We start from the raw sequence: 12,596 nt of genomic DNA on the forward strand, positions 1-12,596 counted from the left end.
GCCTTTGCTACTGCTATTGGGATACCATTAATTCAGACATGTAAATAGCCACTTATGGTAAGTAAGAACAGCCACCAGTAGCCAGGCAGAGAAGCATTATAAATGTTGTTTTTGCCCATTTTGGCCCCAAAATCCTGATACTGGTCTGCGCATAAACAAACAGGCTGGTGAACACTTTTTTTAGGCAGGGGGTACTGACAACTGTGAACCCAGACTTGAGTTGGCTAAGTCTGAACCAAGAGGAAGAACAAGCAAAGTAATAGGTCCTCAGCGTGGAGAAGATGGAGAATGCTATTGGGTGACAGAGAGAAGACAGAACTGCTCATCACCTACTTTGCTTTTGTCTTCACCCAAAAGGAAAGTAGTGCTCAACCTGGTGATAACAGACTAAATGATGCAAGGAGGGAACTGCAGCCCAGGATAGGAGAAAAGGTGGAAGGGAACACTTAGCTACTTTAAATGAATTCAGGTTTCCAAGGCCTGATAAACTGCACCCAAAGGTACTAAGAAAGCTTGCGGATGTATTCTCAGAGCCTCTGTTTATAATTTTTGAGCATTCTTAGTGAACAGGTGAGGTCCCTGTTGCTCTGAGGAATCAAGGAAGGCCTGGCTTGGCTCTCTCTCTCTCCTTGCTGCCTTGTCATCTTACATGCATTTGCATCTCTTGTATTATTCCCACTGCTCATGCAGCTCCACATTGCTCAGCATCAGCCAGGAAGCCAAGTGAGCAGCCACCCAAAGAGAGCAAGGCCTTCTCTGAGCCGTCTGCAGCTCTTGTATTGTTTCTTGTCAAAGGCTGGCTCTGGCCATTCTAGCTTTGGCAAACTGACACCTCCTTCAAATGCCAAGCCAGCCTGCTGCTTCTAGGCTGTACCATGCAGGACGATGTTCATCTTCTAAATTAATGCAGCGGGTGCCAACTCTCTATCTGCATCAATGCTGGGCAGCTTGCATACAGCCCCACTAGGAATTTTGTTTTGAGGCTCAGTAAGCAATGTTTGCAAGCTCTTTCCACCTTTGCTCTGCTTTGCTTGATCAGATTAAGTTTCCCAGCCAGCTGAGAAGTGGCAGGTTGTGCGCCAGGCTTTCTTTTCTGGGGTCCTGAGCATGATGGAAACTCTTGAATTAACATCCATTTGGAGGAAGAAATCTTTTGTCCAAGATAATTTGGAGATGTGCTTGCATGCAAGGCAAAGTTTAAAGCCCTTGGCTAGGCTTGGTCTTTGCTAAGGGCAGGGTTCTTCCAGAGGGGCGCTCATTGCAGGGTGGATGTTCTCCATGCAACAAGGTTGTTGGCATCAAAATGCCAGCCAGTTTTTCTCTCTCATTTCTCATTTCTCTCTCATCCAGATTTATCCTTCCTAGGGAAAATCTTTTTTTTTTTAAAAAAAAAACTACTACAGTTGCCAGTGATCCATTTGTGATATTTGAACAACCTATTTACAATATTAAGCCCTCACCTGGAAGCACCCAGAAATCTCATAGTTCTAGCACACTCCTCAGCCATGGGGCAAGCTCCACTTAGTAACTGAAATGGCAGGCATTCATACCAGCAAATCAAATACCAGCTCAGCTATCTGTTTTGCTCTTTCTCCAATCTTTTAAGCAAGTTGTCTGCCTTTAAAAAAAAGCTTTTTGAAAGCACAGCATGAACATTCATGTCTTTATCTGTCTTTTAAAAAGAAAGAAATATTTAAATGCACAACAACCAAAGACTTGGGGGGGGGGAGAGTCTTGGTGACATTACAGCGGGGAGCAAATCACCACTGTGCAGTGTCAACTTCTGGAAACCCACAGAACCAACCCCCAACCTCAGCTTAGGAGAGGAATAGATGCATTTAGATTGTATGCAGTGAGGACATTTCTAGGTTGGCCCCACTGTGTTGTGTTATTAAAGCTGCTACTCCAAAAGGCAGAAATGGAGACCCAGTGGTGTTTGAGATGTTTAGGCTCCAATCCCCATCACCAACCAGCCAGCATGGCCAATGGTCAAGGACTATGGGAGTCCCAATACTCCCCCCCCTTCAAGAGTTATAGTCCTACATTACCAGCAGCACATTTGATCAGAGGGCCACAGGTTTCCCATCTCTGCCCCCAGATAATATGGATTTTGCTGCACTGAAAACTGCCTGGAGTGCTGAAATGGCATTACTTGAAGAACATAAATGTGTGCAATGAACACCCAATGATTTGCTACTTCATTGCAAAACAGCATTGTGAGAAGGGTATTGGTGCAAGAAGAGGGAGTGCTTTGTCCTTCACCCCCCATACTCATTGCTTTGCCTTGTTGTGGCTGTGAAAGCATTCCCTTCTAGCTGTACTCCAAATTGTCCACCCCTTTGCAGCAAAAAAGGCGGGCCATTGGAAGTTTCATCACATGCATTCACACGCAGTTAGGCCTTTGCACCGTTTGCCAAGCAGGCAGAGCCAAGCTTTATCACCCCCTTTCCAGCTTTAATTATAGCATGACACCAAAATTGATCAGGGGAAGGTTATACGGGCAAAGACACAAAATGCCAGGAAGCTTTGTCTGCTTGTTAGGCTGCTGTTAAGGCTTTGGAGCAGGGCAGGTTAAAAAGGCGGCACCCTACTTCTGATTCACAAAGGGTACTCGTGATTTAAAAATCACCACAGTGGAACATCTTTGCTGCACCTCCACATGCCTCTCTCTCTGCGTCACCATTGAGCAGAAATCAGAAAGAGAGCCCAGTTTGTGCTGTGAAAGCATACCTTTAATTAGAGTTGCCATTCCTGCCCCCCCCCTTGCCCGCTCTCCTCCTGCTCATTTAACAGCAGCTGCACACAGAGAAATTAGGCAGGCTTTTCTAGCAGAGAGATAAAGCAATGAGGAAGAAAGCTCCACCTGCTTAATTTCTTCCTGTTAGTCTGCTGCAAAATGCACAGGAGCAAAGCCAGGAAAATGTAGCTGCCCTAAAAGCATGGCCCCACAGTTAACAGGGTTTGCCCTCTCTGCTAGTTTTTATCAGCTAAGAGGTGCAAGGGTCCAGAGCGCAAGTGGTTGCCCTAACCAATCCAAGCACTTTGTCCACATCCTTGAGGCTTACTGAAACTCACCCAACACAACAGGACTAGACAGTGCTCTGGACGCCCCTTGATTCATCTGCTATAATAGCAGGCAGTATATCCCAGTAGATGCAAGCAATTTTATCCTCAAAATGCTATAAAAACAAGTCATAATGAGCTACTGTCAGTTCTACCACCTCCTTTGGGCCGGACCCTGTATTACCTGGAAAAGCTCTACTGGACAGCATAATGAGGACCCCCCAGTAGCTGTGGCAGCAGCACCTTCAGCCAAATGTTCCACTGTAGCACTAAGAGGTAACCAGGGGTGGAGCAAGGGGGGTGCATTGGGGGTGACCCGGGCGCCACCCTGGAGGGGGGGTGACACTTGGCGCCCCTCGTGACTCCCAAGCTGAGCCCTGCCACCCAGTAAAAAGCCTCGCTCGGTGGCTCGTAAGGTTGCTGTGCGCAAGCAGCAGCACGGAAGACTGCGCATGTGTGGCATCCCGTGTGTGCGTACTCCGTACGGAATGCTGCACATGCACAGTCTGTCCATGCTGCTGCTCCCACAGCAACCTTATGAGCCGTTGAGTGAGTGGCAACTCGTAAGGCTGCCGCGCGTGAACAGCAGGACGGATGAGCTGTGGCACCCCGCCTGTGCTGCTGCTCACGTGTGGCAGCCTTACAAGTTGCTGCGCGTAACAGCAGCATGGACGGACTGCGCATGTGCAGCATTCTGTACATAGTGCGCACACACGGGATGCCGCACATGCGCAGTCTGTACAGGTGCCTTTTTTTTTTTGCACCAGTGCAGTCTGGGCTTGCTACGCCGCTGGAGCTAACTGATGCTTCCATTTCCTTATGAGCTGATTGCAAATTTCCAGCTCCTTTTCCTCATGACCTAATTAATCTGGCTGAGAAAGAAGGGCTTATCCCCCTGAGCATCAGAGTATTGCCCACTTGGCAGATCATGCTGGTACGCAGCAGTGCTGCTACTGCCAGAGCTTAGGGGCACCATGCAGGGCCCAGCATCGTTGTCTCTCCCCTGACTGGGTGACTGGGATTCTGAGTCAGAACCTCAAGGCAGACATCCTGCCAGGCAGGGAAATGAGGCTGCAAAATTGCCCCAGGGACCTCTCAAGACCTGACCTAAATTGTTTTACTCAATCATAATTAGCGATTCTGGTGCTGCTGCACTAGGGGACAGTAGGAGCCAAGAAGCAGGGTCCGCTTCTCCAGTGAACCTTGGTGCTAAACGTTTATCAAAGCACCAGTGCTTTCAGGAGGCTGCACAGTCATGAATGTCTCTTTCAGCTGAGATGCGTCCAGATGCTCCTTTATCTTCACTCAAATTAACAGCTTGCTATTGCATTTTGTACTTGTGTCACTTTCAAGCATACTTTTAATGTTCAGGTAGTGAACATATTTACACGGTGAAATTGGTAGTATCTGGTATGTGCATGCCATCTAAAGAAGCAATTTAATTATGAATACTAGGCAAATGCATTATATATGAGAAATAGAAAACAATTATGTCATACATACACACTTTGAATCACATCTGCAGTTGTAAGATTTTCAGACATATGTGGGGCAGCAACCCAATGTTGAATATACATACAGCTTGTAATATCTCTTTTCTCCAGAATTAACAATATGGAGAAACCAGACAATGTTGTTGTCAAATTGCTGTAGGGCAGTGTATTTTATGTTGTTGCAATTTTCCATAACCGATTTGTGCCCTCCGCCCTAAATTGGATGATAACTGAAGTGCTACCCTATCCGGTGTGAACATAAAGTTCACATGTACACTTCCAAGCCCTGAAATAAACCATGTTCAGATGATGCTCCATCAGAGTGATGGGGTGTGTGTGTGTGAAATGAGGTAGGAAGGAATGTTTTGCACATACAGGCTTTCATAACATTGCCATTGAAAAAAAGAAGTCTGTGTAATTGCTGAAAAATAAAATGGAGGCCAGTAGAAATCCGTAATGGTTCCATTTATTAATATGTATATCACAAATACTCACAATATCAATGCATTCTTGTTGGCATGCTAGACAGAGGCCTTATTTAAAAATTCCTATTCTTTTTTAAAAAGGTCTTAAACTTTTTCTCCCCAACCCCAAAAAATATTCCACACACACTTCCCCCCCCCCCCCCATAAGTTTGATTGATTTGACAATGTATTTGGTGGCAACTTCAATGCAAAAGGATAGTAAAAGAAATAAAAGGACGGAGAAGAAAGTAGTGTTACGGCACAGTTTGAGTAGTTCATAATTATCTATTTTTTTAAAAAGCAGAAATTACTGGTTTCACAGTAAGCAAACAAACACAGCTTAGTAAGTATTACACAGGTTCAGATTCAGAGGCAGAATGCACTAGACAAAGGCCTACTGGCAACCCACTAGGTGTACAACATTAAGAATCAAAGGTGCAGCAGAACATCAAAAGAACAATTTCTCTCAAGCAGATTTTGGACTTTTTTCAAGTATCTTCATGAGTTATGTAATTGATTTCTTCTTGGGGCAGTTGTGGGGGAGGGAGTGGGTACATTGGAAAAACTTTAGTAAAGCAGTAAACAAAAATCAAGAAATTAAAAATCTGAAAAACCAAATAATATATATATATATATATTTATATATTTGTATACAAGTTTAATATGGATGTGTGCGACATTTATTAACCATAGTGAAAGGCTAATCTCGCCCTCCAGTCACTACATGCACAGCCCAATCATTGCTGTTAATAAATTACCTCTGTTAACTTTACAATGCAACTACAGTCTGACCAAGAACATACATATAGTGCCATCATATGCAGAGCCTTCAGGATGGAGTGTACAGTACTGGATGCTGAATGGTTCAGGCTACTTTTGCGGCACAACAGTACTTCACGGAATGGTACACTACGCATGGTACAGAGTTTAGAAGGTGGTGGCTTTATGTGTGTGTATATGTGTAGTTGTGTATGTGCTCTAACATTCTTTAGAAGTCTTCCAAGAATTATCCAGTTCCTGATTGAAAACAGGCACTGTATTTGACACCCCTGGAAAGCACAGAAAGGGGTGGGTGGGAGAGAGAACAAGGGATTGTTTTAGTTACCATCAACCATAAAAATCCTCTTTTGAAAGTAAGGATGCTTTGATTTAGATCAAAGGTTCCTTTCCTCTAATGGAAGAACGTTCCTCCCATGGGAAAAGAACACCTTTGGATCAAACCCTATATTGTGAAAACATTAACAAATAGAAGCACAATATCTAGTTCCATTATAATTAGAATCACAGAATTGTAGAGGTGAAAGGGACCACGAGTGTCATCTAGTCCACGCCCCTGCAATGCAGGAATATGTAGCTGTCCCATACAGGGATTGAACGGGCAACCTTGGCATTATCAGCACCACACTCTAATCAGCTGAGCTACACAGGTCCATCCTTTCCATAAATGGGTATACTGTAGTTGGTGCTCCAGCTATACAAAGGAAAAGTGCTCTGGACTGCAGCAGTCATCTGGGAAATCAGGAGCATGGTCAGGACTAACAGCATCCTGAAACTGCAAACCTGGTTTTCCAAGAGGAGACCAACATGCTGAACCCCTATTGCCAGATCAGCAGTCCTACTGTCTGGGAGCACTTCTACCTTGTCCAAACTACGTTACAGGTTCTTAACCCACATCTAGTCCATCACTGGTTTAGAACCTTCACAGCCTCTCTGGGCCAAGATGTAAAGGAAAGCAAGTGTCATCAGCTAACTCCAAATCTCCTAATGATCTGCCCCTGTGGTTTTCATGTAGGTTAGCTGCTTTGCTTCTAACTGGTTAATGAATTAATTGAAATAAACCACAGAATAGCAATGTAAGTAATATTTTGCTTCAGAAGATTGAAATCCTGTAAACTCTTTCCTGGGAGTAAACCCCACTGAATTCTGTGACACCTCCATCTAAGTAGATATGCAGATATTGTTAAGTCTTTTGTTTGTTTTTGTTTTAATGTTACAAAAACATATCCAGTATATTGCCTGAATCAAGAAATCTACTTAGGATTTTTAATTTTTAATAATAATAATAATAATGCCACTCTGACTAACTCTGATTATACTATTTTCATCCCAGCTGCAAAAACTGTGTACTTAGTACAAGCAGCTGACTATACTTAATACAAGCAGCTATGCAATGCCTTTCATAAGCAGAAAAGCAAGGCATCAGAGTCACTTTGGGAAGGACATCCTGCATACAGCAATATACAGACCCACCTTGTTACACCATCTCGTACTGATTGGCAGTAATAAATCGGGACAGGCAACATGCCAACAGCATTCCAATCAACTGTTAGAGAGAGAAAGAGAAAATATCATACATGTAGTCCAGTGTCACTGTGAAATTCTTCAGAGGATTATTTATTTATTTGATCCCTTAAAATATTTAAATACACAAATATTATATATTTAAGTCAATAGGCACAATAGAAGCACAGAATCAATGCAATTGCGAAGCATCAGCTCCTGTAAAGTATCTCCCACCCAGGCAACTTCACTTTCGTTATACAGTATTTGTTTCTAAGAAATCAAAAGTCTTTTTGACTTGCTTTATTTATACAATACAGGTATATATGTGTTATTCCTATCAACTTCCTGACATATGCATCCCTCCCCAATGGTTACAGCTCACCTTCAATATTTACACATTGAAAAAAGGCTGTATCTGCAAAACAATCTGTTGTTCTTTGGCTTCTCGTCTTTTAGGCATCTTATGATATGCTCATGAAGGTAGAATCATAGAACTGTAGAGTTGGAAGGGACCCCAAGGATCATCTAGTCGAACCCCATACAATGCAGAAATATGCAGCTGCCGCATATGGGGATTGAACCTGCAACCTTGGTGTTATCAGCACTACGCTCTAACCAACTGAGCTATACAAGATCTCTGAGATCAGTTAAACACTAGTTATGTGTCAGCAAAGAATCCATGAAAATCGTACTGTAATATGGGTCACTGTTTTCCCGCTATGCATTGACACAGAGCCTCCAGACCAGTGTGGTCTCTGGAGTGCTCACTGTGCTGACATCTGCACAATGAGCTCCAGGTCTTCCTGCTTTACACAGTACTTAGTTAAGACATAGCAATGTGCCTCACAGGTTGTTTCTACTCCCTGCCATGTTGGTGTGTCAAAAGCAGTGGGTCAGATACACAAAGTGACTTCAGATGTTACAGACATTGCCAGACACCTGTGCAATCACTTTGGCATTTATCTTGAAGCACATGGATGTTGTACAGACTGTGTGATTACAGTCTGCACTACTTTCTTATGCGAGCTCTTTTTATTAGACATTCTAATCAATTGCCACTAGCAGAAGAGGCTGGTAGCACTCAGTTCATTCTATGTTATTTGACAACCACAGGTTATTGCTCAGGGAATATATACTCTTGCTTTGGTTTTAACATTCAGAGCTGTTCGCGGAGTTGTGCTGGTGCCTTTTCACTTCATTCAAGACATCTCATATTAAGTGGTCATGAGTCGTGGCACTTTTCTGCAACTTGGCCATAGAGTATAATAGAATGCAAAAGTGTTCAAGAAAACAGACTAAAAGGTACTAGTAATTAAAGTGTTCCTGTTTGCACTTAATCCCAGTACTCTAGAGCCAGTTACTCTCAATCAGATTAATCTTCCAAAGGGGTTCAGTGTTACATTTCATCCTACACTCCATCTGTCCAACCTGGCACTTGCAGTTTGGAGGACTCTTGGCTGCCATGACACATTGCCTTTTTCAGTTCCCACTGTGGGGTGCATTCCTCCATTCTAGAACACCCAAAATCCCTTAGACTGCTCTGTTTTGTATTTCTGTGATCCACTTAAGTGAGCAGGTTGCGCACTGGTTGTCTTCATTCTAGATGGCCCCCTCCAAACAACTTTCCACTCATTTCCTTGTGACATTCTCTGAATGTTGTCTGCATAACCAGAACAATGTTTTAAATGATCTCTGCTACAAACCTACATTTCACAAGTGCAGAGTTTACCAATGACAGACAACTGACAATACTAAAGTAAAATACAGCTGCACTTTTAGTTCAATTTTTAAAAGATATTCTACACTGTGCATATAACTAAAAACAGAAGGCATCAGTTGTCATCTACAAAGTAAAATTGTAGTGAGGTCCACCACAGTCATTTGCTTTCTATGCATGCCAAGCATCTACTAGAATGCCAGGTGATATATTTGGCTATCCAGTTCATAGCACAGTCAATGCTCACCTATAACCCCTGTACATTTCTTGACAGCTCAGGTTAACCATTTAATATGCTATACATTTAATCAAATAAGGTATTCTGGGGAGATGTGTTTTTTCAATAACAACAACAACATGCTTTAATTGAGTATACATTCCACTGTTTCGTTCACAACAAACATTATGATTGAGGAGAACTGTTACCTTATCAAAATGCTTATGTATTAATTGCCTCTGGAATGACTAAATCAATTTGCCATTTTGCAAAAAGCCTAATAACAATAATAATACATTTATTATCCAGCAGGCTCCAGGGTGGGTTACAACAATTTAAAATTCAGAATTAAAAACAGTTAAAACAGATTACAGTCACAGGAATAGAGCGAGTACTGAAAACACAGATAAGCAGATGTTAAAGGCCAGGGTAAAGAGGTGTGCCTTCAGCATTCAATGAAAGCTGGATATAACAGAAATACTTGACAGCCTTGTTTTGCTGGTAAGGAGTATGCTTAATTTAAGGAAGATTATAATGTATTTGACTGGTGGTAGTGGCAGAGTCTGTGTGTTTTGTTTTTAAAACCAAAAGCAGTGGGTGGTAAGCTCTAGTCAGTCACAAAGATTGCGGGCATATTAATAATTAGATATCCTTTCTCATGCCCAAAACTAAACCTGTATTCAGGCTGCAATTAATTCTCAGCATCCAATTTTATATTCCACTTTTGTCTCCAATGAACTATGGCCTGAACTCAGGCATACTTTGAGTAGACCCACTGAATCATTAAAGCGTACATTATGACAGTAGTAGTCAATGGGGTAGCACAGTGAAGGCAGCATTGTCACCGAAAATTGCTGCTGATTCCTGAAAGTGGGAGGGGCAAAGCACGGGGGAGCGGGCAACTCAGCATAGTGCAGGTACTGTAGCAGAAGCATTGGACTGGCTCTGCTGCTGCATCTGTGCTGTGCTCCCTGCACATTGCCCCTCTCACGAACCACCAGCAGCAATGCTCAGAGTTGGGAAGGCAGGTGAGCAACACCGCCTTGCCTGCACTGCACCGCCCTGCCAACTGCTACTGCATAATGACTAACTTAAGGCCCACTGATTTCAGTGGATCTACTCAGTTTCAGTATGACTAACAGTGCAGTCTTAACCATGACTTCTCAGAAGTAAGTCCTATTAAATTCAATGGGGCTTATTCCCAGGTAAGTGGGGTTAGAACTGCTGTCTTCATTGAGATCCATATTGAATCCCCAGATCAGAACAGTTCTATTTGTTGAAGAACTGTATCTCACTCGGTCAATGTACAAATACTTAAATTTACTTTGACAATTAAATTACCAATTAAAAAATACAAAGCAATAAAATGATGCATGTGAAATACACCAGGTCTCCACTGTTTGAAAATGAATGGTTGTAAAATTGATTTCCAATACATTTACAAATAAGTGCCTGGGCTCTGTATTCCCCATTAAAAGCAGGTCAACACTGCTGTAAAGCTGTACTATAATTTGTCCCCATTTAATGAGTAACCTGGTTGCAATTCCATTTTACAAAGGGCATACCAGTGACCTTTTAAACCCCTAGCTACACTCTGTACAATTCTTTTTCCTAAATGTACAAGGACAACTTGGGGACTAACAGGAAAATGTCTACCAGCATTATATGTTGAAGGTTGCTGTCACTTTTCTGAAACACACACAATGTTTGACAATTTAGACTTTACCATGTGCAGCTTGGTTTGGTCCTTCATTTTCTATGAAGAATGCATTCTAATTAAAAGTTATTCCAACTGAAAGGACCGATACCATTTTAAAGCAAAACAAAACAATCTCTGAAGGGTTCACGGGTGTCTCTTCTACAGAAGAGTGTGCAAAATGAGAATTGTACAGACACTTTTAGGCCCAAGGCACAGCCCATCCCACCCCCAAATGTGTGCTTAAAGAAAGTGTGCAGCAGGACACTCTTATTGTGGCCACTTTTATGACTTCTTCTTCTTCTAGTTTCAAAAAGCTTCATTTTTCACAAGCTGAACCATCTCGAGTCTAGCTACTTAAGCAAAGAGAAGTGGAAAACACTCAATTGTGCAGAAGCAAAAAAAACAACTGGGATGGTTTCTTCATAGCAGATTAACTTCCCCCAGAGTTAAAGGCACAGTGCTGTTTGATGTGTCCTTGTACTACTGATTACTAAGAAAATGCTGTCATTTTTTTACTTAAGAGCATGGAAACAGATTAAATAATGAAAGGGTGCGGTATACAGTTACATTTTATTGTCTGACATAGAGGGGGAGGTAAGCAGAGGTAAGGAATCTCTTCCCATGTGCAGAACAAGCCCAAAGGGATGTCTTCATGATGTGCCACTTAAAAGTATGCTTGTGTAACGTTCCACTGGAAATCAAGCTGCGCCAAAGCTGGCTTGAGAACAGATTGCTACGGACAATAGATCTTTGCCAATAGCAATGCAGAAAGATCATGCACAGAAATGCAAGAAAATTAATTATACATGGCGTGATCTCAGGACATGGGATATGGCCACTGGGTGGGAGGTCACTTGGGAATCCTATGTTCACTGCCTTGAGTGGGATATAAAAGTGGGGTATAAAGTACTAAGTAAGTAGCAGTTATCTCTTGCATCCTGTCATACATAATCAATCTCCCCCCCAAATTACCAACAGTCCTCTTGCAAAAGTACAGTGTATCTTTGCTCCTCTTTTCAGCACTATCAGGAGGAAGGGTAAGATAAGAACATAAGAACAATTCTGTTGGATCAGAACAAAAGGTCCACTAAACCCAACAATGTGATTTCCAACAGCAGTCTGCCAGAGATGCTTCTGGGAAGCTCAGAAGCCAGGCGTGACAAGTCTTGTGCCCTGTTTGTCCCCAGCATCTAAGACCTGTGACCCTTCCATGTTAGTCTCCAATACCTGCCAGTCCCAGCCAGTGTAGTCCATGATCAGGGGTGATGGGTGGGAGTTGTAGTCGAACAACAAAGAATCATGGAACTGTAGAGTTGGAAGAGGCCCAAGGGTCATCTAGTCCAACTCCCAACAATGCAGGAATCACAACACGTGGTTCCCCATCCAATTTGAAAGCATACTGGAACCTGCTTAGCTTTGCAAATGTGCTAGCATTTTTACTGCTGCACCACTAGGTGGGGTATCTGGAGAGCAGCAATTTCTCTACCTGTGTTCCAAGACATATAATCTCTGAAGACAGAGGTTGCATTTACCTGCCATGGAAAGTGCACCAACAGATTTAACTTAAATTAACATGAATTTGTTTAATCCTTTTTTTAAAAACCTTTTAAATGTTTGGAGGTAGTAAACTCCATATGTTGTGTTAAGAAGTTGTGTTAAG

At 42.5% G+C, this 12,596-nt stretch overlaps 1 protein-coding gene across 1 annotated transcript in view; it reads right to left on the minus strand.

Annotated features, from left to right (window-relative positions):
* Positions 1-5,002: 5,002 nt before the first annotated feature.
* TSPAN7 (tetraspanin 7) overlaps positions 5,003-12,596 on the minus strand; it is a 75,548-nt gene continuing 67,954 nt past the window's right edge. Inside the window, exons 7-8 of the mRNA XM_033147190.1 lie at positions 7,271-7,343; positions 5,003-6,069 (exon numbers count right to left, since the gene is read on the minus strand). Of these exons, the coding sequence (XP_033003081.1) occupies positions 7,275-7,343 (69 nt within the window). The 3' untranslated portion in view covers positions 5,003-6,069; positions 7,271-7,274. The remainder of the gene's footprint in view (positions 6,070-7,270; positions 7,344-12,596) is intronic.

Source organism: Lacerta agilis, chromosome 4 (genome assembly GCF_009819535.1).
Source record: "Lacerta agilis isolate rLacAgi1 chromosome 4, rLacAgi1.pri, whole genome shotgun sequence".
In the NCBI taxonomy this organism is placed as follows: Eukaryota; Metazoa; Chordata; class Lepidosauria; order Squamata; family Lacertidae; genus Lacerta; species Lacerta agilis.